Source organism: Alosa alosa, chromosome 15 (assembly GCF_017589495.1).
Source record: "Alosa alosa isolate M-15738 ecotype Scorff River chromosome 15, AALO_Geno_1.1, whole genome shotgun sequence".
Taxonomy (NCBI): domain Eukaryota; kingdom Metazoa; phylum Chordata; class Actinopteri; order Clupeiformes; family Clupeidae; genus Alosa; species Alosa alosa.
Genome location: NC_063203.1, coordinates 22,695,745 through 22,718,244, shown reverse-complemented (window position 1 = coordinate 22,718,244; position 22,500 = coordinate 22,695,745). Strand labels below are relative to the sequence as shown.

The 22,500-nt window shown below is 45.9% G+C and overlaps 1 protein-coding gene across 9 annotated transcripts in view; it reads left to right on the top strand.

Annotated features, from left to right (window-relative positions):
- Positions 1 to 22,500, top strand: part of dock10 (dedicator of cytokinesis 10) — a 139,963-nt gene that overhangs the window by 114,929 nt on the left and 2,534 nt on the right. For 4 of the 9 annotated variants that reach the window (XM_048265304.1, XM_048265305.1, XM_048265302.1 and 1 more), the window contains exons 36-56: positions 344 to 458; positions 581 to 647; positions 899 to 946; positions 5,214 to 5,315; positions 7,226 to 7,335; positions 7,621 to 7,730; positions 8,166 to 8,303; positions 9,035 to 9,217; positions 9,495 to 9,605; positions 10,704 to 10,919; positions 11,286 to 11,343; positions 12,779 to 12,877; positions 13,913 to 14,019; positions 14,432 to 14,554; positions 15,123 to 15,236; positions 15,985 to 15,990; positions 17,378 to 17,524; positions 18,083 to 18,293; positions 18,728 to 18,918; positions 20,302 to 20,402; positions 21,493 to 21,631. In XM_048265304.1, coding sequence (XP_048121261.1) covers positions 344 to 458; positions 581 to 647; positions 899 to 946; positions 5,214 to 5,315; positions 7,226 to 7,335; positions 7,621 to 7,730; positions 8,166 to 8,303; positions 9,035 to 9,217; positions 9,495 to 9,605; positions 10,704 to 10,919; positions 11,286 to 11,343; positions 12,779 to 12,877; positions 13,913 to 14,019; positions 14,432 to 14,554; positions 15,123 to 15,236; positions 15,985 to 15,990; positions 17,378 to 17,524; positions 18,083 to 18,293; positions 18,728 to 18,918; positions 20,302 to 20,402; positions 21,493 to 21,631 — 2,496 coding nt within the window. The remainder of the gene's footprint in view (positions 1 to 343; positions 459 to 580; positions 648 to 898; positions 947 to 5,213; positions 5,316 to 7,225; positions 7,336 to 7,620; positions 7,731 to 8,165; positions 8,304 to 9,034; positions 9,218 to 9,494; positions 9,606 to 10,703; positions 10,920 to 11,285; positions 11,344 to 12,778; positions 12,878 to 13,912; positions 14,020 to 14,431; positions 14,555 to 15,122; positions 15,237 to 15,984; positions 15,991 to 17,377; positions 17,525 to 18,082; positions 18,294 to 18,727; positions 18,919 to 20,301; positions 20,403 to 21,492; positions 21,632 to 22,500) is intronic. The other 5 variants (XM_048265306.1, XM_048265303.1, XM_048265309.1 and 2 more) reach the window with 4 other exon arrangements.

Genomic DNA, 22,500 nt, shown 5'->3' with positions numbered 1-22,500 from the left:
TGCTGCGTCATCTGAAAGTGCATAATCTTTCATTTGTGATGAGTTTGTGATATGTGTTTGATTAGTGATGCCTAGTTTGTGCATTGTTGTGGTCTGACCAGTTCGCTCGTCAGAGTTTGTGATATGTGTTTGATTAGTGATGCCTAGTTTGTGCATTGTTGTGGTCTGACCAGTTCGCCTGGCCCCAGTCCCTGATTGAGTTTGTGATATGCGTTTGATTGGTAATGCCTAGTTTGTGCATTTTTGCGTTCTGACCAGTTCGCCTGGCCCCAGTCCCTGATTGAGTTTGTGATATGCGTTTGATTGGTAATGCCTAGTTTGTGCATTTTTGCGTTCTGACCAGTTCGCTCGGCCCCAGTCTCTGATTGGCTTCGGCTCGCGCTTCGACAAGCTGGACCAGGCAGAGACCCGCAGTCTGCTCATGTGTTTCCTCCACATCATGAAGACCATCTCAGAAGGTGGGTCACCAGGACCACATAGAGTCCACTAATAACCCATAAGGGGATAATGAGCCTCAGGATCCAGATGCAGATGATGGCTGCCTGCTACTATAAGCACCCTCATGTTGTTTGTGTTGCAGATGTGATGGTGTCTTACTGGCATCGGGCAGTTCACCAGGAGATCTCTGACTTCTTCAACATTCTCGAGTGAGTGAGCGTGTGTGTGTGTGTGCGTGTGTAAGTGTGTGTGTGTGTGTCTGTGTCTGTGTCTGTGTGTGTCTGCATGTGTGTGTGTGTGTGTGTGTGTGTATGTGTGTGTGTGTGTGTGTGTTTGTGTGTGTGTGTGTGTGTGTGTGTGTATGTGTGTAAGTGTAAAGTATGCGTGTTTCTGTGTGTGTGTTCATTAGATGCACTGTATTGTGTGTGTGTAACCTCTCACCCCCTCTGTCCACATGCAGACTGTGCCTCCAGCATTTCAGGTTCTTGGGCAAGCGCCACATAGCCAGGCAAGTCACACACAACCGAAACCTCAGCCTTAACTTACTGCGTTTGTGTTTGTATGTGTTTATATGTGTGCATGTCATGTCATGTGTGCATGTGTGTGTGTGTGTACGTGTGGTGTGTGTGTGTGTGTGCTGTGTGTGTCTGCATGTGTGTGTGTGTGTGTGTGCGTGTGTGTGTGTGTGTGTGTGTGTGTGTGTGTGTGTGTGTGTGTGTGTGTGTGTGTGTGTGTGTGTGTGTGTTCATTAGGTGTACTGTATTGTGTGTGTGTAACCTCTCACCCTCTCTGTCCACATGCAGACTGTGCCTCCAGCATTTCAGGTTCTTGGGCAAAGCCACATGTCACACACAACGTCAGCCTTAACCTGCGTTTGTGTTTGTATGTGTTTATATGTGTGCATGTCATGTCATGTGTGCATGTGTGTGTGTGCCTGGTGTGTGTGTGTGTGTGTGTGTGTGTGTGTGTGTGTGTGTGTGTGCAAGCGTGTGTTGTGTGTGTGTGTGTGCCTGCTTTTGTGTGTGTGTGTTGTGTGTGTGTGTGTGTGTGTGTGTGTGTGTGTGTCGTGAGTTATGTTGAGTGATGACACACACTGCTGTAAATGTGTAATAACTGGATGTGTTAGCTGATTAGTAATGACAGTCAGGTTAACGCGGGTATGTTTAGCATATCCACAGCAGAGAGTGTTGATGTGCATGCTCCTAAATGCTCTCACACTCATGCCCTGATGAAGTGCACAGGCAAGAGCACACAGAGACATATCCACACCCACCAGACGGAAAACCAACTAAGATAGCAGAACTGAAAAAAGCTACATTTCTCTGTTTTTTTAATTAAAAAAAGAGGTTGCGGGAAAGGAATTATCTAGAGATTGGTGTGCCTGTAAGGAGATGAGAGGAGAGAGATGGAGAGAGAGAGGAGAGAGAGAGAGAGAGAGAAACAGATGGATGGTTAAAAGGAGAGCGGAACAGACTGAAGATGGGTGTTGCTGTTGCTCCTTGCTCCTTTTGGCATGTTTTTATATGGGGCCGCGTTTTTATCTCTCTCTCCCTCTGTGTGTGTGTGTGTGTGTGTGTGTGTGTGTGTGTGTGTGTGTGTGTGTGTGTGTGTGTGTGTTTGTGTGTGTGTGTGTGAGGCTCTGTGTCGTCTGGTGTCTGCTTTGTGGAGGATCGTCTTCAGGCTCTTCTCTTTGTCTGAAGAGAACAGACAAGCTGAATCACCAAGTCTGAGTCACACACACACACACTCACACTCACACTCTCTCTCTCTCTCTCACACACATATACACACACACACACACACACACACACACACACTGTCTGCAGAATGGGGTTTTGGGACACATGTCTGCGTGGAAAAGCTAGTAATAAGCCTGTAGTGTGTCTGTGTGTGTGTCTGTGTCTGTGTGTGTGTGTGTGTGTGTGTGTGTGTGTGTGTGTGTGTGTGTGTCTGCTTTCTGCTAGATATCTTTAATTCCTTGTTGCTAATTAAATTATCCCTACTCTGTGTGCATGGTAAGAAGACCTGGATTAGTGTGTGTGTGTGTGTGTGTGTGTGTGTGTGTAGAGAGAGTGCATGTGATCATAGGGATTGCATAGTGTAAGCGGGTGTCAGGCTCTCTCCCCAGACAAGTAGGGCCCTCTGCTGAACATGCAGCCCTAATACAAACCCAGGCAGGATTTGCATACCCTCCTCTCCTCCTCGCCCCCACTCTCTCTCTCCATCTCTCTTTCCCTCTCTCTCTCTCTCTCTCTCTCTCTCTCTCTCTCTCTCTCCCTCCCTCCCTCTCTCTGCTCTGGGCGGTATGAAAGTGTGGTGCTTTGATCCTGGAGTGAACCTTGTGCGTACGTGCGGGCGGGTGGCTGGGTGTCTGGCTGGGTGGGTGTGTTTTGATGACTTGCGCTCAGCATCCCTCTCCTGTGTGAAGCCATTTAACTAGACTCCAGCAGCACAGCCTCCCGCTCGCTCTCAAACCAGCACTCTCATGGACCAGTTAAGGGCCGCATCAGGGCCACATCAGGGCCACATCCTCTTCTGTGTGAAGCCTCTTAACTAGACTCCAGCAGCACAGCCTCTCACTTGCTCTCAAACCAGCGCTCTCATGGACTAGATAAGGGCCGCATCAGGGCCACATCAGGGCCAGATCCTCTACTGTGTGAAGCCTCTTAACTAGACTCCAGCAGCACAGCCTCCCGCTCGCTCTCCTCTCACCTTCAGCTGTCAGCCCTCAGTGTAGTGCTCATAGACACTGCAGGAGATATGGGCCACATCAAGGCCAGATCAGGGCCAAATTAGGGCCGCATCAGGGCCAGGTTTTGGTCAAATCCTCTCCTGAGAGTTCTGTTATCGGCCTACAGTTTCAGCTGCCCAGAAGGGGAAAGGACACTGTTGATGTTGATCCATTTAGCTTGGCTCACAGTCGCGGATTGTAATGACTAGGTCAAAGACTGCAGCTGACTGTCAGTGCCAGATCTGTGCTGTCAGGAGTCTGCACGCTTTGGTGCCGATTTGGTGCCGATTTAGCATCTATGCATTGTGCCGTTGTGTTTGTCCCAGTCCGGTGTGAACTTTGTCCCAGTCCAGTGTGGACTTTGTAGCCTCTGTTTTTTGTGTCAGCCTGACCAGTGCTCACTCCCCGTATTGACGTCCTAATGGCTGTACTCCCTAATGTGTGGCATTGACCCTTTTAAAAACAATGCTCCCGTTTGGCGTGAGAGAACTGTGACAGTTCCAGTGATGTTAACCAGCCCTCCTGCATCAGAGTGTGTTTGTGTTTGTGTGTGTGTGTGTGTGAGTGTGTGTGTGTGCGTGCATGTGTGTGTGTGTGTGTGTGTGTGTGTGTGTGTGTGTGTGTGTGTGTGTGTGTGTGTGTGTGTGTGTGTGTGTGTGTGTGTGTGTGTGTGTGGGTGGGTGGGTGCATACATGTGTGTGTGTGTGCATGTGTACGTTTGTGTGTGTGTGAACGTTTATCTGTCTATTTGTGTGTGTATTTTGATGTGTGTAAAGTTGTGCATCCCTGACTGTATTTCTCTCTGCTTCATTGAAGTTGTCATTGTGAACCATAACATTTGTCTCCCTTTCTCACCGTCCCTCATCCTTAGCCTGAACACGACAAACACTCACTCACCGACCTCAGTCACAACACCATTTAGACTGACCCAACCCAAAAGACAAAGCATCTGCATTTAATCAGGATAATTGGCTGTCTCATATAGCTTCCTGTTGCCAATATTATGTCAGCTAGCAAACACTCTCTGCTAACACTCCCTAACATGTCAGCTTTTTATGCATATTCGGAAAAGACTACTTGCCTTGATGGCAACGATAGAGATTTTACCTAAAAGGCCTGTCACGATAATGATGTTATTAAATTATTGTTGATAACATAATTTTTGCTGAAAATATAATTAGCAATAAGAATAATGAGCGCAGTTTATATGTTTTCTCTTGACCAGAGCCAGTGGTTGAAAACTTGCTAAAATACATAGCGACTTACTTTAGTTCAGTTTAGTTATCAGCCACTGTAGGTGGAGAGAGACCTTGTACTTGCATTATTGTGCAGTTAGCATAAAATGGTGTAAAATGACAATAATACTATTTATAACAATATTTAGGACAAAATATTGTTCAGCAAAAATAGTTATCCTGACAGGCCTAATACCTACAGTGTTAGTCAGTCACAAAACATTCTAAATAACTAATCTTGTGTTAAGGGTTGGATTCCCATACAATGATTAAGCCTAGTCCTAAACTGAAAGAGGATGGCAATGATGGTTTCTTCTCAAAAAGAGCTTTTGATCTATGCTTAATCTGTGTATGGGAAACTGTCCCTAAATCTGCTCCACAGAGATTAGATAACTGAAAGAGCTCTAGCCCATATCTGGTGTTATTGGGGCCTATAGCTCCTTCTAAACCCGGAGCCTGAAATTTCTTTCCTGAGGCATCAATATGCAGCCAAAAAGATCTGCTAATAAACATCACATCACTTACTCTTGAATTTCCCCTGGGGATCAATAAATCTATCTATCTATCTATCCATCTATCTATCTACCCTTTCAGCCAGTTGGTATACCTTCTAATGGAACTAACTTTTCAGGATCTGAACGTTAAGACAACTCAATCACTGACACTGCTGACCCTAGCCTTCCAGTTCACTTGAAGCCTGTCTCCCGATGTTTGTACATGATGCGTGTGCTGAGGACGATGATGGTGATGATGACAGTGGAGGTAACGCCTAGAATAACCCCTGCTGTGATTGGCTCGTTGTTGAACAGGAAGCTAGCGGCAGCTGTAAAGCTGGCTCAGGCCACCCAGAACAATGGCACCCTGAAGGGCTCTAGCACCTCCCACCAGTCCTCAGGACTCCTCCCACAATGGTAAATGCCCGCCCACTGACTGCCATTGGCTCACTCCTTAACCAGGGGGTGTGATAAGTTTAGAAGCTGGATTGCTGTAGGCTAGATTCTATCAGTCATAAGCCTTATGCTCTAGTAGTCAGACATCACATTGTAAGGGCTAAGCTACACCAGGCACGTAACTGAAGTTTCCGCTCGCATTGCGTCTCCTGCAACAATTAGCTTCCGCTATAATCAATGGAAGTAGCTACACCAGACGTGATAGCAGTGCGTACATTCGAAGAAAATACATGAAGACCATTCTTCTAAAATGGATTTTACGCGTCGCGAACGCAATGCTTCAGTTACGTGCCTGGTGTAGCTTCCCTGTAAGAGTGATGATACATCGGGCGACTTTAAGCAATATTGCTGGGCAATCAAATGACCGGTTCCAGATGTTCTATTAGGATAATCGTGACAAGTTACTTGCTGTTTCCAATTCTCCAGATGAAAATGTGATGTCCAATGTCAGCAGAAAAGTGTCCAAATAACATCTGTCAGTCATTTGCGAGGCAGCATTGCTCTAAAAGTTGCCCTGTTTATTATCTCTTAGAGGGCTATAACTAGTGCTACTGAAACGGAGAGCTGGTTATTTTAATTTGAGTCTGAGCGAAACATGAACTCACCTGGATGGCCATCTCAGGTAGCATAAGCTGGATGGCTGTGTCAGGTAACGTTAGCAAGATGGCCGTCTCAGGTAACTTTAGCAAGATGGCCGTCTCAGGTAACGTTAGCAAGATGGCCGTCTCAGATATTGTTAGCAAGATGGCCGTCTCAGATACTGTTAGCAAGATGGCCGTCTCAGATATTGTTAGCAAGATGGCCGTCTCAGATATTGTTAGCAAGATGGCCGTCTCAGGTAACGTTAGCTGGATGGCTGTCTCAGATATTGTTAGCAAGATGGCTGTCTCAGGCTTGGGTCTGAAAGTGATCCATTAAAGTCAGTTGATACATCAAGAATAGATGGTTTAGGCTACTGGCAGCGCATGCGGTACCGTGAAGAAGGGCCATTACGAATCTTGGGTACAACATGTGGCGCGTTTACGACTGCCAGCAGCCAACTGTAATGCTAAATAGATTGTTGATTGGTCACTGTGGGAAAATTATATATACCCACAGCACAAGGAATTGAACAGCTCTCCTGTTTATATCTGAAATTAATTGCTGTAAAGGGTGTAAGGGTGGGGTTGGTCTTGAAATATCTCCTAGATTATGGTGTTAATATCCACAACATCCACAGGTTTTAAAACACCTAATCAAAGAACAATCTGTCTCTAGATTTTGGTGCAAACGACCAAAAATGACCTTTTAGTGCAAATGACCTCACATACAATGTATGCGTGCGCCATGCTCCCTAGATTCAACTACAAATGGCCACAGTACTGTACACACACACACACACACTATACACACACACACACACACACACACACACTATACACTCATTCGTATTTGTGAGCCCCCCACCCCCCCAACAGCTCATCATTGTGTAGTTCTTGTTGGTGGTGGTAGAGCCTCCTGTCCCCACAGTCTACATACATCCAGTGCAAGTGTGTCATGTGACTGTTTGGTGGCCATTTTGTATCCCAGCATGCCCCCCTCCCTTATTTCCTGTTTGTGTACTCTGACTTTGTGTCTTTGTGATACCACTACATGCACTGTGCTATATGTCAGACCCTGCTTTAATAAGGTTAACCTGTATAGATTTAACCTCCAGCTAATGTTGGCTCGAAGTGGTCTGAACTTGAACTTGAACTGGAAAATAAAACATGCAGTTTAATTAAAGGAAGGTGAACCAGAGAAGCAGCTTGACAGAGGCGTTGCTAATTTTTGTTTTCCTTCTGTACCATGAATTGTTTAATCACGTTGCCCATGGATGTTCTGTTACCCAGGATGCAGTCTGGGCAGGATGGGCACAGGCATGCCCGCTCCCAGACTATGCCCATCATCAGGGGAAAGAACGCCCTCACCAACCCCAAACTCCTGCAGATGATGGAGTCAGGTAAAGACAGCTCAGAGAACCCTCAGTTTACATGCACATAGATCATTAGTGATATTTCTGTGGCCCACGCTTCCTCGTTAAAACTATTGTTTGTGTTATTGTTTGCAAATTGTTTTTTTCCCCATATCAGCCATCTGAGTTAATGAGCCAGTTGTCTTTATGTTTCAAGCAATATTCTAATGCTCTACTGGATTTATTTTATGTGTGTGTGTGTGTGTGTGTGTGTGTGTGTGTGTGTGTGTGTGTGTGTGTGTGTGTGTGTGTGTGTGTGTGTTTGTGTGTTAGATATCCCTGAGGGTGATGTCCTGACCCCCATGGACATTGAGGCAAACCTCTCCACTGAGGTGGCCCTGACTGTTCTGGACGTGCTGGGTCTGTTTGTTCAACATCACAAGGTGAGTTGGCCATCTTCCACTTACCCTCAGTAAGTCTGAATTGACTTACATCATGTCATAAACCTTTACATTCAGCTGATTTGTTGAGGTAAATGTGGACTTTTCTTCCTCTTCCTCTTCTTCTTCTTCTTCTTCTTCCTCTTCTTTCTGTGTGGTCTTGAGCATGGGTTGAGTGTGTTAGTATCATTTTACAGCACAAAGCAGAGTAGAGATTTCCTAACAGCAGGATAGTGCTTTGCTTCCCCCTGGTGGATACTATATGTACGACAGTTGACTGGAACTGATCCAGAGAACATACTTACTTAACTGTGTCAGACCAGGGCAGAACTGTGTGTGTGTGTGTGTGTGTGTGTGTGTGTGTGTGTGTGTGTGTGTGTGTGTGTGTGTGTTTGTGGGTGCACATACATATTTTTTTTTCCACCCCTGGTCCAACAGAAGCAGCTTCAGCATGAGGAGGGCCAGAACTCACTGATGAAGAAGGTGTTCGACACCTACCTGCTCTTCTTCCAGATCAACCAGTCCACCACCACGCTCAGACACGTCTTCGCCGCGCTGCGTCTCTTCATCCAGAAGGTGGGCGACGTCAGCACCGCTCTAAACGCCTTTGTGCGCTGAACATCACCTGGTTTATATGAGGGCTCTGCTGCACTGCAGTGCCAGATGGCTCACGATAAACACATAGAGAGATTATTAAAGGTGCTATAAGCGATGCAGGGTAACGTACCTTCTGTTGACGTTCAAACAAAACAGAGAGCTAGCTCGCTACTCCCTCCCCCTCCCTCCTGTGCAATTGAAACTCTTCCAAACACACATCTCGCCGGTGATTTGCTGGAACAGTTTGTTATGTTTTTATGGGCAAGGTTGGCCCATGTTGGTTAGTGGCTGTTTTTGGAGCCTAGGCTGACCATGGAGACCGCGTTTTTTTACAGTGTATTCGGGGCACAGGCAGCTAGCGAATGTTGAGGTGAGGTTAGCTGTATGTGACAAAAATGTTTTAGCTTAGAAACTGTGTTACATCACTTATAGCACCTTTAAGAGATAATTCGAAATTAATTTATCCCCCAACGTACCTCAATCCTGTAGCGTTTCTGCATTTTCTATACACTGTACTGTATTTTTTAATTCATTTATTGTGCTGTATAGTGTAGTAGCTCGTGTTCTAATGTCATCCCTTTTCTCATTAATTTCTCTACTCATTCTCTTATTTTTTCTCATTCTCTTATTTCTACTTCTTTCTGGTCTCTCTCTCTCTCTCTCTCCTCCATCTCTCCCCCCTCTCTGTTTCTCCCTGTGTGTGTGTGTAGTTCCCGTCGGCATTCTTCCAGGGAAAAGCGGACATGTGTGGCTGCCTGTGCTATGAGATCCTGAAGTGCTGCAATCACCGCTCCTGCAGCTCCCAGACCGAGGCCTCCGCCCTGCTCTACTTCTTCATGCGCAAGAACTTTGACTTCACCAAGGGCAAGTCCATCGTGCGCTCACACCTGCAGGTGCGTATCAGGATATGTGTGTGTGTGTGTTTGCACTTGTGTGTGTGTGTGTGTGTGTGTGTGTGTGTGTGTGTGTGTGTGTGTGTGTGTGTGTGTTTGTTTGTTTGCTTTTAGTTCACTGTGAGTGTTTGCAGGAATGAATTCTGGTGAAATGTATCGTTAATATTTTGTGATCCATAGCCTTTCATGCAACAGTTAATAAAAAAAAACAGTACTCGTAGGGCATTTCAGATTTAGATTTCATGTGTATCTGTCTTCCTGTCCGTGTGTCCCTCAGGTGATCAAAGCGGTCAGTCAGCTGATTGCAGACGGGGGCATCGGAGGCTCGCGCTTCCAGCAGTCTCTGGCCATCATCAACAACTTCTCCAACGGGGACGTCCCCCTCAAGGTGAACCACATACACTCTGCTTTCACTCATCTTTACTTTAGTTTTTCTTTATGTTCTGTGTCTTCTCTTCCTCATAATATCCAGAACTTCTTCACTGAGAGATCTTTAAGTACTGCTGCATGTGGTTGAGTCAGTTAGTCATAGCTATGCGTCTGCATGGCTTATGTTGAGTGTTGAAAAGAAGTATGAATCCTCTTGCCTTTTCCGCCTCTTCACCTTTATTCTCTCTTCTTTCTTCCTCCTCTCCACTCCTCCTTTCCTCTCCTCTTCTCCTCCTCTCCACTCCTCCTTTCCTCTCCTCTTCTCCTCCTCTCCACTCCTCCTTTCCTCTCCTCTTCTCCTCCTCTCTCTCCTCTTCTCCTCCTCTCCACTCCTCCTTTCCTCTCCTCTTCTCCTCCTCTCCTCCTCCTCCTCTCCTTCCCTCCTCCTCTTCTCCTCCTCTCCTCTCCTCCTTTCCTCTCCTCTTCTCATCCTCTCCACTCCTCCTTTCCTCTCCTCTTCTCCTCCTCTCCTCCTCTTCTCCTCCTCTCCTCCTTTTCCTCTCCTCTTCTCCTCCTCTCCTCTTCTCCTCCCTCCTCCTCCTCCTTTTTCTCCTCCTCCTCCTTCTCATCCTCCTCCTCTCCTCCTTTTCCTCCCTCTTCTCCTCCTCTCCCCTCTTCCCTTTCCTCATGCCTCCTCTTCTCCTCTCATCCCTCTTCCCCTCCTCTCCTTTCCTCCTCCTCTTCTCCTCCTTTCCTCTCCTCATCTCCCTCCTCCTTTCTCTCCTCTTCTCTTCTCATCCTCCTTTCCTCTCCTCTTCTCTCATCCTCCCTCTACCCTCTTCTCCTCCCCTGCCTCCTCCATTCCTCTACCCATTCTGCCCTGCTCATCTCCATTCTACCCATCCTCTCCTTTTTTCTCCTCTCCTCTTCTCTCTCCCCTTCCTCTCCTCTCCTCTCCTCTCCTCTCCTCTTCTCTCCATTCCACCCATCCTTTCCCCTCTTCCTCTCCTCTCCATTCTACCCATCCTCTCCTCCATTCCACCCCTCCTCTCTCCTCTTCCTCTCATCTTCTCCCCTTTTCTAATTCTCTCTCTCCTCTCTTCTCTCCTCTCTGCAGAACACGTCGTTCCCCGCGGAGGTGAAGGACCTGACCAAGCGGATCCGTACGGTGCTGATGGCCACGTCTCAGATGAAGGAGCACGAGAAGGACCCCGAGATGCTGGTGGACCTGCAGTACAGCCTGGCCAACTCCTACGCCAGCACACCTGAGCTGCGCCGCACCTGGCTCGAGAGCATGGCCAAGATCCATGTGCGCAACGGAGACCTCTCCGAGGTACGGCAACCCACAAGGGTCATACCACATGCTGTAGACTGGAGAGAGGAGAGACATTTAAAGGTTGGGTGTGTAGGATAGCTGAGATCTGTCAGAGGTACGGCAACCCACAAGGGTCATACTGCCTGGACTGGAACACACTGTCTACGGCAGGAATGAGGTGTCCGGTTTCATGGTTATAGTGGTCAGGAGCAGCCTAAATGGGTCTCTAGTCACATGATCTGAAGGATCTTCCAGCTTCTGGGGAACCACTTATGCTATAAAATGACAACAGTGTATATTACATATGTTTGAGGTTTCCTCTCCTGTCTCTCTCTCTCTCTCTTTCTCTCTCTCTCTCTCTCTCTCCTCTCTCTCTTTCTCTAGGCTGCCATGTGTTATATCCATATCTCGGCACTGATTGCTGAATCCCTGAAGAGGAGAGGTGAGCTACACCCGGTGGCCCTGCATGGCTGTTCCTCCACAGTCTTTTGTGCTTTTGTGTGGGTGTGGGTGTGTGTCTGTCTGTCTGTCTTTAGCTTGATGTGTTTGTGCGTTTATATTTGTGTGTACATCACAGGGCTGTGTGTATGCGTGTGTATGTTTGTCATTAAATATGTGTTTGTTTGTGTGTGAATGTGTGCCACCTCTATGTGTGAGTGTTTGTGTGTGTCTGCCATCTGTATGTGTGTGATCCGTGTGTATGTGTGTGTGTGTGTGAGACTGTGTGTGTAGGTATGTGTGTGTGTGTGTATGTGTATGTGCGCGCGTGCTTGCTGGTGTAGTCTCTCACCACAGTGCTTCTGTAACCAGTGCTTGTGAACTGTAGGGGCTGAACACATCTCTGCTGATGACGGGTTTGTGGTGGCAGGCCTGTGTTACTGCTGAGCTGCTGTCTGCTCAATAACAGGCTTTAAGCGTGTACACACACACACACACACACACACACACACACACACACACACATACCTACACACCTACACACACAGTCACACACCAAATACACACACACATACACACACTCACACACCTACTCTCTCTCTCTCTCTCTCACACACACACACACACACACACACCACGCCTACACACACACACAGTCACACACAGACATACACACACACTCTCACACACAGTCACACACACACACACTCACACACCTACTCACACGCAAACACACACACACACACACACACACACACACACACACACACAGGCCTGTGTTTGCCCAGGCTCTCTGCCCATGGCTAATCTCCAGCTGTGTGTTTCTCTGCTGCCCAGGCTTCCTAACACAGTTTCAGGCTCGGCTCTATTAACATGCACGCTAAACGCCACTGAGACACTGTGGTCATTAGAATAGCCCAACATCCTCAGGGCATCTCAGAGCCTCATGCTCATTATTTGTTAGACCAGGTGGGATTTTAAAGCAAGCATAGCATTTGAAGTACTACATAGAGTAAGCGTAGGTGCAAGTGTTAATGCATTTCTTATTTGTTTATGAGTATATTTTGTTCTGCATGTTTGCATGTTTCAGTAGCTAGCCTTTATTAGGTCATAGCGTCTAGAAGTCTGGAAGAGGTCTGGCTCTGACATGGACCTAATTTGACGCTGATCTGACCCTAGTCCGGAGCTAGATCTGTACCCAGAATCCTCTGCTGTCACGTCTGCATGTGTGAGCCTGACGAACGCTGCATGATCGTGTCCGTACCGTGTGCCAAGCATGCGCATGTGCTTGCGTGTCCATGCCGTAGCAAGCAAGCATGCGCCTCCATGTCCGTGCAGTACAAAGCATTCGCTTCCGTGTGCATGCCTGTGCTAGCGCCAAGGCGATTCCCTGTCGAGCTGTTGAAGTGTAAACCTGTTGACCCTCCTTTGCAACGCAGGCTATTGGAAACCTGAAAAGGCCCGGATGTCCAGTGTTGTCCCCGAGGAAGCCAATGCAATTAACTGTAGCCCTTTACTAACCCCCCGAGAAGGAGAAAGTGAGTGTCCCCTCCGCCGCCTCCCTCGTCTACGCACCCCAAAAAATAGATCTTCAACCAACGTGTGGGCAGTGACTAAACTAGTCTTAGTAGAAATGTGTAAAGAAAGTTCTAGAAACAAGTAGTTTATAGTTTAGTTCCCCCTCTTTTGATTCTTACAGTGTGTTGTCCTTGCAGTGCTTAGTAGTGGTGTGAAGGAAAAGTCTTTTGTGTGAAATATTTTGATAGTTCAATTTTTTTATCATGGGTGGTGGTGGTGTGTGTGTGTGTGTGTGTTGTTCAGATACACTTAAATGCATCTCGTATTTCTTGTTTGTAGACCAAACATTTAGGTCTGTGCAGGGACGTCCTTTCAGGTGGCTTGGACATTTTGAGTGCATTTTTGGAGTGATTTTTTTGGAGTGAAGTTTCTTCCTATTATTTATGCCTTGATGTTATCATTACTGGTTTTCACTGGTTCAGCACCCTTTTCTCTCTGTTCCTCTCTGAATGATTCACAGTGCACACACACACACACACACACACACACACACACACACACACGCACAGTCAGACCCTGAGCATGAGTTCACAGGTGGTGTGGTGTGTTCTGTCAGAGCACTGGCGTTTGATTCCCCTATCACACTCATGTGGGACTGTTGTCATAGTGATGACAGAATCACACACTCTAGCTGGTGGTGATTGTGATACTGCATGGGCAATACGATCTGATTGGTTGGTTTTGATAATGGCTCCACATGTCTGGCCAATGGGAATTCAAACTCTCAAACAAAGACTGCATGCCAGTCACAACTTTGTTCCGATATGTCAGTCCTGTGATACAGTCCTGATGTCACACAGACATGGCAGTGATGCTATGGATACATGAATTGTTGAGGTGGGAAATGAATTAATGAATGCATGGAAGGATGGTTGAATGAATGAATGAATACGTGAGTGAATGAATAAATAAATGAATCCATCAGATGGCTGTGAGTGCATATTATGACATCACTTCCTGTATGTCATGACCTCACTTCCTGTTTGGCTGTGCAGCCTCCTTCTGTATGGGCTGGGCAGCGTTCATGAGCATCTCCCCCAACGTGAAGGAAGAGGGGGCCATGAAGGAAGACGCCGGCACTCAGGACACGCCATACACCGAGGTACAGCACCCACCACGTCTGGGCCGCATCCGGGCCAGAGTAGGGCCAGATCGAGCCATGTAGGGACATGTAGGTCAGATTTACCCCACATTGGGTCCAGGTGTGTTGGCCCACTGATCAATGTGATAGATAGTATTTACTTTAAAATATATAATTTGTTACAGTACATATACTATTCTGTAAATTACATATTATAAAATTACAAATTATATATAATATATATATAAAATAAAATTACATATTATATATAACGTATATTATTTTTAGTTTAATAGAATAGAGAATTGTTTACTTGACATGCTAACATGCATGGCTTTGGTAGATACCTCAGTGTAGACTTCAGATGGAGTTGTGTACCAAAGACATCGCTGTGTTTTTATTTTTATTTTTGTTTGTTTGTTTGTGCCTGAAGGACACATTGGTGGAACAGCTGGAGCTGTGTGTGGACTACCTGTGGAAGTCAGAGCGCTACGAGCTGATTGCCGACATCAACAAGCCTGTCATCGCCGTCTTTGAGAAGCGGAGGGACTTCAAGGTGACTTAGAGCATCTCGTCTTTAGTCTCCTTTGTATAGAAATCCTCAGTCTGTTTGATTGACGTGGAAAAACGACGTTCTAAACAATCCTTTGAATTTAAATTTAAATTTGAAATTGATCTTTATCATGTCTGTGACCATAGCAATGGTCTCCCATAGCTTCACTTTTGTGTGTTTGTATAGTGCACATCATAGTGTAAAGTTTGTAATGGCGCACAAACCCCAAAATGTCTCTATCATTGATAATTATTCATATTGAGGGAAGAGTCTTCTGTTACTGCTGTCAAATTAGTTGATACTCACGCAGCAGCCAACTCTGGTGTTACACTGCCCCCTGTGGCCATTCTGTTTTAGTGATTTAATTGGAACACCATAAATCAGTGTGATGTGTGTTACTTTACCATGCAAAGTATTGGCCATTGTGTAAATATACAGTATACGTATATCAGTATGTAAGAGTAGTGTTCTCTTCTGTGTCTTCATTTGATGTGTCTGTGTCTGATTCTAATGGTTTTGTTGAACTCTGTTTCGCCTGTGTTGTGTGTGTGTGTGTGTGTGTGTCCCACAGCGCCTGTCTGAGCTTTACTATGACATCCACCGGTCGTACCTGAAGGTGACGGAGGTGGTGAACTCGGAAAAGCGCCTGTTTGGCCGTTACTACCGCGTGGCTTTCTATGGCCAGGTGAGCAAACACCAGGACACTCCTCTAACGGCTGTTAGGACTCTCTGTGTGTGTGTGTGTGTGTGTGTGTGTGTGTGTGTGTGTGTGTGTGTGTGTGAAAGAGGAAGTGGATGTGTATGTGAGGGGAGTGTGTGTTTGCTTGGGTGTGTGTATGTGTGTGTGTGTGCTTCTGTGTGTGTGTGTGTGTGTGTGAGAGAGAGAGAGAGAGAGGAGAGAGAGAGAGTGTTTGCATGGGTGCGGGTGTGTGTATGTGAGTGAGGAAGTGTGTGTGTGTGTGTGTGTGTGTGTGTGTGTGTTCCTTGGCTCACACCTGCGACTCCTCCGCTGAAGGGCTTTGAAGGACGCAGACAAAGTCCTCTCCTTGTCTGTGGAAGCGTCTGTGTAAAGAGGGGAACATATGAAATGCTGAAAGTATATCTACACTTATGGGCACTTGGGCAATACAGTATGGCCTTCATCTTACACACAGTGCTCATATCTGTCTGCCAGCTCTCTTTCTATAAGGTGTGTGTGTGTGTGTGTGTGTGTGTGTGTGTGTGTGTGTGTGTGTGTGTGTCTCTTCTGCTGTTAGGACTGTGTGTTTGTGTGTGTGTGTGTGGCTCTTCTACTGTTAGGACTGTGTGTGTGTGTGTGTGTGTGTGTGTGTGTGTGTTTCTATGTAGCTATTCTGCTCATCTCTGAAAGTCTTCAATTCTTACTCCCCTTACGTCTGCTCTTGTCCTCTTCTCATGGTTATCTTAATGTCAAGGCCGCGGTAAGTTTTTTTTAATTGATTTTTTTTCCTTTTTCTCTCTCTCTTCGCTCTGCCCTCTGCCCCTTGCAGTCCATCTGGCCGGCTGGCTCTGCGTCTAACCTCTCTCTCTCTCTCTCTCTCTCTCTCTCTCTCGCAGCTAGCTCTAATCTCTCACCCTTGCTCTCTCCCATATCCCCACATAGTCATACACACGCACCGCTGTGTGATATGTCCCATGTGCCTCCTGGTCTCCCCTAAAAGACACCCCCCACACCCCCCCATGCCTATTCACTAGTGTCTGCGCTGCACACTGGTTGGGAGGCTATAGTCGTCCAGTGGTAGTGACCGTAGGCCTTAGTAGGTCTATGTCTACTGGGCAGTCCTAGAGTAGCACCATTGGGGGCTTAACAACACACAGCACTGTCCATATTCCTCTGCCTGAGACTCTGCCACCTGTTTGAAGTTGCTCCTCCAGTAGAATTCAGTCTGAAGTAGACCCTCCTTTATCCCAATGGCCTAAACACTACAGTTAGATGTAGGTATATAATGGGTTATATACTACATTTAACTCTACTTTATTTGAATAAAGTTAGATCATGTAATGCACAATACATGACCAGATTACTCAATTGTTTCATAGTGTGTTGCAGTTTCGATTATGTATTGAATTCTAGGCTAATATCTAGATAATGAAAAGTGCAGACTTGTATTTTTTATATTGTATACTATGTACTATGTTGTATCATAGTTAGATTATTCTGTATTTCATAGTACTCTGTAAATGACTGGTGTTAAAGAAGCTGGTATAAAGAAGCTTTCATGTTCCCTTGAAGCTGAATGATACTCATTGGGTGGTACGGAGTGTTGCTATGGGTGTCACCATGCCAACCACCTCTTTGTCTGACTTGCAGAAGCACCCCTATGTCATTATTATTATTAATAGAATAACTATTGTAATGGACTACTCCTTCTTAAGGCAGGATTGTGCGCTAACAATCTGACCACTGTCTTAACTTTCTTTAATAGTGTCAAGAGTGGTTGCTGTGCTTTTCACACATACATGCTCACATACTGTATCCACATTCTCCCTCTCCCTCTCCCACCTTCTCCCCTCTCTCTCTCTCTCTCTCTCTCTCTCTCTCTCTTTCTAGCTTTCTCTCTCTTTCTCTCAATCTCTCTCTCTCTCTCTTTTTCTCTCTCTCTCTCTCTCTCTCTCTCTCTCTCTCTCTCTCTCTCTCAGACACTCACATACACACACACACATACCAACACAAAAATAGACAATTTATCATATTTTTACAACACATTCATACCCAGATTTCTTGCACATCCCTTGCCCACCACTAGAGGTCAGTGAGCACCCATGTGTGGCATGACCGTGACCTTGCTGTGCTCCTGTCTCCCTCAGGGTTTCTTCGAGGAGGAGGAGAGCAAAGAGTTCATCTACAAAGAGCCCAAGCTGACGGGTCTGTCCGAGATCTCCCAGAGGCTCCTCAAGCTCTACTCTGACAAGTTTGGAGCCGACAACGTCAAGATGATCCAGGACTCCAACAAGGTCAGAGACTTTCACCAATCCTCTTTCCCCTGACCCCTGACCTCTGACCTCTGTCTCTCTTTCCTCCTCTCCTCCTTTCCTCATCTCTCACCTGACCTCCTCACACCTTTATCTCTGTCTCTCTTTTCTCCTCTCCTCATCTCTCACCTGACCTCCTCACACCTTTATCTCTGTCTCCCACCTTCTCCCACCAAAATACACAGCAAGCTAATGGAAGCCTAATTCATGGCCATGGTCCCAATGTACTGTACATAACTATAGTGCATGTGTAAAAATGTAACAGGAATGAGATTCATTCACCTATTCCCACAATGTATTTATCTCAAAATTAGACGTTTTCATACTGTATAACTTTAAAATGTTGTGTGAAGAAGGAATGCTTTGCTATTTTAATACTGGTCTGCTTGCAAAAGTCTACCAGCAGTTGCTATAGTATTGCACCATCATTGTATAATATTGTTCCATAATAACATGCTAACTTTTTCAAGGCTTCAATCATCACTTTAAGTGGTTGATTTCACAAAGACAAATGTTCATTTCAACTTCTTCTGTCTTCAGGTGAACCCCAGAGACCTGGACCCCAGGTACGCCTACATCCAGGTGACGTACGTGGTGCCCTACTTCGACGAGAAGGAGCAGCAGGAGAAGCGGACGGACTTCGAGCGGCATCACAACATCAGTCGCTTCGTATTCGAGACGCCGTTCACGCTGTCGGGGAAGAAGCACGGCGACGTGGAGGAACAGTGCAAGAGACGCACCATCCTCACCAGTGAGACGTCGCCATGACAACCGCATCCTTACTTATCAGCCCGACTCGGACTGTTATGACTCCACATTTGCATCATCCGTCTAGGAGATGATTCCACCTTGATTTAGGATGTAGTAAACATGTTTACAGATAATTTTAAATAAAGTAATTAGAGTGATGGACTAGGCAAATACTGATGGAGAAGGTCATGTTTACCTGTGCAAAACCACTCAATGTATATCAGCAATGAAGTGTAAGGCACTTTGAACAAAACGTCAGCTAATTGAATAGGTGCAAATGCATTTCTCCATAGTTTATGGTTACGTTTATGGTATTGTGAGTGAGCTTATGGCATAGTGAGTGATGCTTACATTCTCATGGCCTCTTTTACAGTCAATCGGTCATCTCAGACCCTGTTTCTCTGACCTCTCCTTTTCCTCTGTGTCTCCCCGTAGCGAGCTCGTCGTTCCCCTACCTGAAGAAGCGCATCCAGGTGGTGGAGCAGCAGAGCACGGAGATGAACCCCATCGAGGTGGCCATCGACGAGATGTCCCGCAAGGTGTCCGAGCTTAACCAGCTCTGCGGCATGGACGAGGTGGATATGATCCGGCTGCAGCTCAAACTGCAGGGCAGCGTTAGCGTCAAGGTACACACACACACACACACACACACACACACACACACACACACACACACACACACAGGACACACAACTAGAGAGTGATCATGGACAACACACTGAGCTCCTTGTTTATATGAGTTTGAACTTGACTGGAATTTGGAATTTGGAATCTGAATGTTGGTGTTGGAATCTAAAAATCAGCAGGAGAGCTGAAGTCTAGGGTAAGGCTTTGGGTGGGTTGCAGTTTGGATGAAACTGATTGTTATTTCTAACCTTTCTCCCAGAATACAATGGTCAAATGATATGTTGGTTCTCCCAAAGGCTATGTTTATGAGTATCTTGGCAGCATGAGATCATAGGTGTCTCAGTTGCAGCAGTCAGTGGTGGGCCAGCAGAGACCGAAACTGGCTTTTAAGGCAACAGCCCTTGTGTGGTAATCCTGTGTGTGTGTGTGTGTGTGTGTGTGTGTGTGTGTGTGTGTGTGTCTGTGTTTGTGTGTGTGTGTGTGTATGCGTGCAAGTGTGTGTATGTGTCTGTGTGTGTGTGTGTGTGTGTTTTTGTGTGTTTGTGTGTGTGTGAAGAGATTAGGTTCAGGGGTGGCACAGTTAAGACCCAGAGCTGCATAACACCCCATGACCCTCGACTGACCCCCAGACAGACCCTGGTGACCCTCTGATGACCTTATGTCAGTATATCCAGCACATAGGGGAAGATAAGTCTGATGAGTTTAGCTGAAGTGACAAGTGTGTGACGTGTGTGTGACCTCATGCATGAAGACAGATGGACACTACTAGTGCTTACACTTCTTCATGGGTCAAACAAGGTCACATGGGGTTAAAAAATGGAATAAAGATACAGACAATGAGTCTGTATATCTCTGTTTGTCTTCAGTGAGACAGTAGATGTGTACACTAGTGAGAAAGTATGCACACTCTTGTCTTGCACATGCTAGATTTAGGACAACAGCATTGGAAATATCCATTCAATTTCATTCCATTGTATTGCAAAGCAAAGGCATTACTGTTCTATCTTGTAATCCATTCGGTGTGTTTACTGTGGAATTGTAGGGTCAATTCAGGTCATAAGGTAGTGTCTTGCAGAATTTTCATGTGTGTATTGTTTTCTGTTAGTTAGCCAGCCTGTTTCGAGCCCTGTGGCTGCAGATATACCGCGCTTTTTCAGACTTTTCCTGCTTGGGCAGTTATACATTGACAATTAGGAGTAGTCAATGGGAATTCTCATGACATTGAAAACCCCTTTTTGTAACGTCATGTACTGATCGCAAGACATAAATTAAAAAAAAAATACCTGCCCTTGTCCCTGCCTTCTGACAATGTGAATTGAATAAGTGTATTGTGTTTACAGACTACAGACTAAAGTTTTTTTTCTGCCTAACTCCGTCCAAAGGTGAATGCTGGGCCGATGGCGTACGCCCGAGCCTTTCTGGAGGAGAAGAACGCCAAGAAGTACCCGGACAACCAGGTCAAACTGTTGAAGGAGATCTTCAGGTACACACTCACACCTACACCGCCAGACAGAGGCATAAAGCAGGACTGTGATGGTGGGGTGACGGTTTGCATAGGGTAGATGTAAGCGTATTTATTAAGTATTTAGGAAAACACATCTGCTCAAAGGTGGCATGACAGCCACCGCATAGATGCATCACAAGGTCAACTGGGCAACAGTCTTATAGGGGCACCACAGTTTGCATACATAAGTAAACTGAGAGTCGGCGCAACACAACAGCTGCCACTAGAGGGCGCCAGAACTCTTTATCGCCATCAAGAGGACCGGAGGGTCATACTGTAGCAAGGACTTTTGTCTCTTTCAGTATTTCACTGTTAAAGACTGAACTCATTTCTAGTATCCCACTCTCCATGTTTATTAACTGATTCAGCTGTGTGGTTGGTAGTGGGAAGAACAAGTGAGCATAACTCAACCGTTGAGACAGTCCTCGTACAGGCAGGCTACACCAGGGACGTAACTGAAGCGTTCCGTTTGCGGAGCAGATGCTACAACAATTAGCTTCCATTATAATCAATGGAGCTGGCTACACAAGATGAGATAGTGGCACGTACATTCAAAAAAAAAGGAGACCAGTCTTCTAAAACTATTTTTACGCTCCTCGATGCTTTATAGGGATGCTCCAGTGTTGGAAAGGAAACATTTCCCCCATTTATTATTTCCCAAATAAAAGTCAGCCACATGCGTGTTACTGCCTGTAAGTGATACGCCACCCAGTCTCAGTGCTTCTGTGAAGAATCAAATGATTTCTCAACCAAAGTGTGAGGTCTTCTGGGTATCCCCTGGTGTGTGTGCCGTGCCCCTGTGGTAAATCGGAAATGGCCCATTTCTTTTGAGTCGTATGATTTTGCTTCAGGAACAGCGGTTATTTTGGGGTCTCAGTGAGAGAGCAATGTGTGAAAGTGAACACTGTAATTATTTAGTCAAAACATGGCCCTATGCCTGGATTAATTATAGTCTTTGGAGGATGTTTTTTCCTGACTGTGTGTATGTATGTATGTGTATGTGTTTGTGTGTGTGTGTGTGTGTGTATGTGTGTGTGTGACATGTTTGTATATGCGTATGCCCCTGCAGGCAGTTTGCGGATGCGTGTGGCCAGGCCCTGGATGTGAATGAGCGTCTGATAAAGGAAGACCAGCTGGAGTATCAGGAGGAGATGAGGGCGCACTATAAAGACATGCTCGGGGAACTCTCCGCCATCATGAACGAACAGGTCTCTCACTCCACTCCACTCCACTCAACTCTATTATACTCTAATTAACTCCATTTAACTGTATGAAGCTCATTTCACCTCTACTGAATTCTATTCAACCTCGCTTAATCCCACTCAACCCCACTCAATTCTACTCAACTCTATTCAGCTCTTTTCATTTCAACTCTTTTTAACGGAATGACACTCTTTTCAACTTTACTCAACTCTATCCAATGCAAATCAACTCTACTGAGTTATGTTCAGTTCTATTTAGTCCATTTAGTTCACACACACACACACACACACACACACACACACACACACACACACACACACACACACATACACACATCCTGCTAATGTCATAATAAACATACACAGGGGTTATCTGATCATGAAGCAGCATGCATGGTCTTAATATTTAATGGTGTTGTACTGGGCCAGCAGATGGGTCAACATTCAGGCAAAACCAATCGAGCACAGAATGCGTAAGCCGATATGCAGAACATTAGTAGTGATATTCAGCTACACACCTCCATTACTAAGACAACTCCTCACTAAGTGGTGGATTAAACTGCATCATGAGTGTACATTCAACCCCAGGCAGATAGCCTACTGTACCTCTCTTAGGCAAGGCAAGTTTATTTATAGCGCATTTCATACACAGGGGTAATCCAATGTGCTCTACGTAAACAAAAACAAACAATAATAGTAAATAAACAGAGTGCATCTTATGTTACTGTAGACTGGTCACCTCTTCCCCTGCTAAGGTCAAGTCAAGTCCAATTTTATTTCTATAGATAGATAGATAGATACTTTATTGATCCCCAAGGGGAAATTCAAGAAATTCTATAGCACATTTACAGACGGCTGAGCCGCACCAAAGTGCT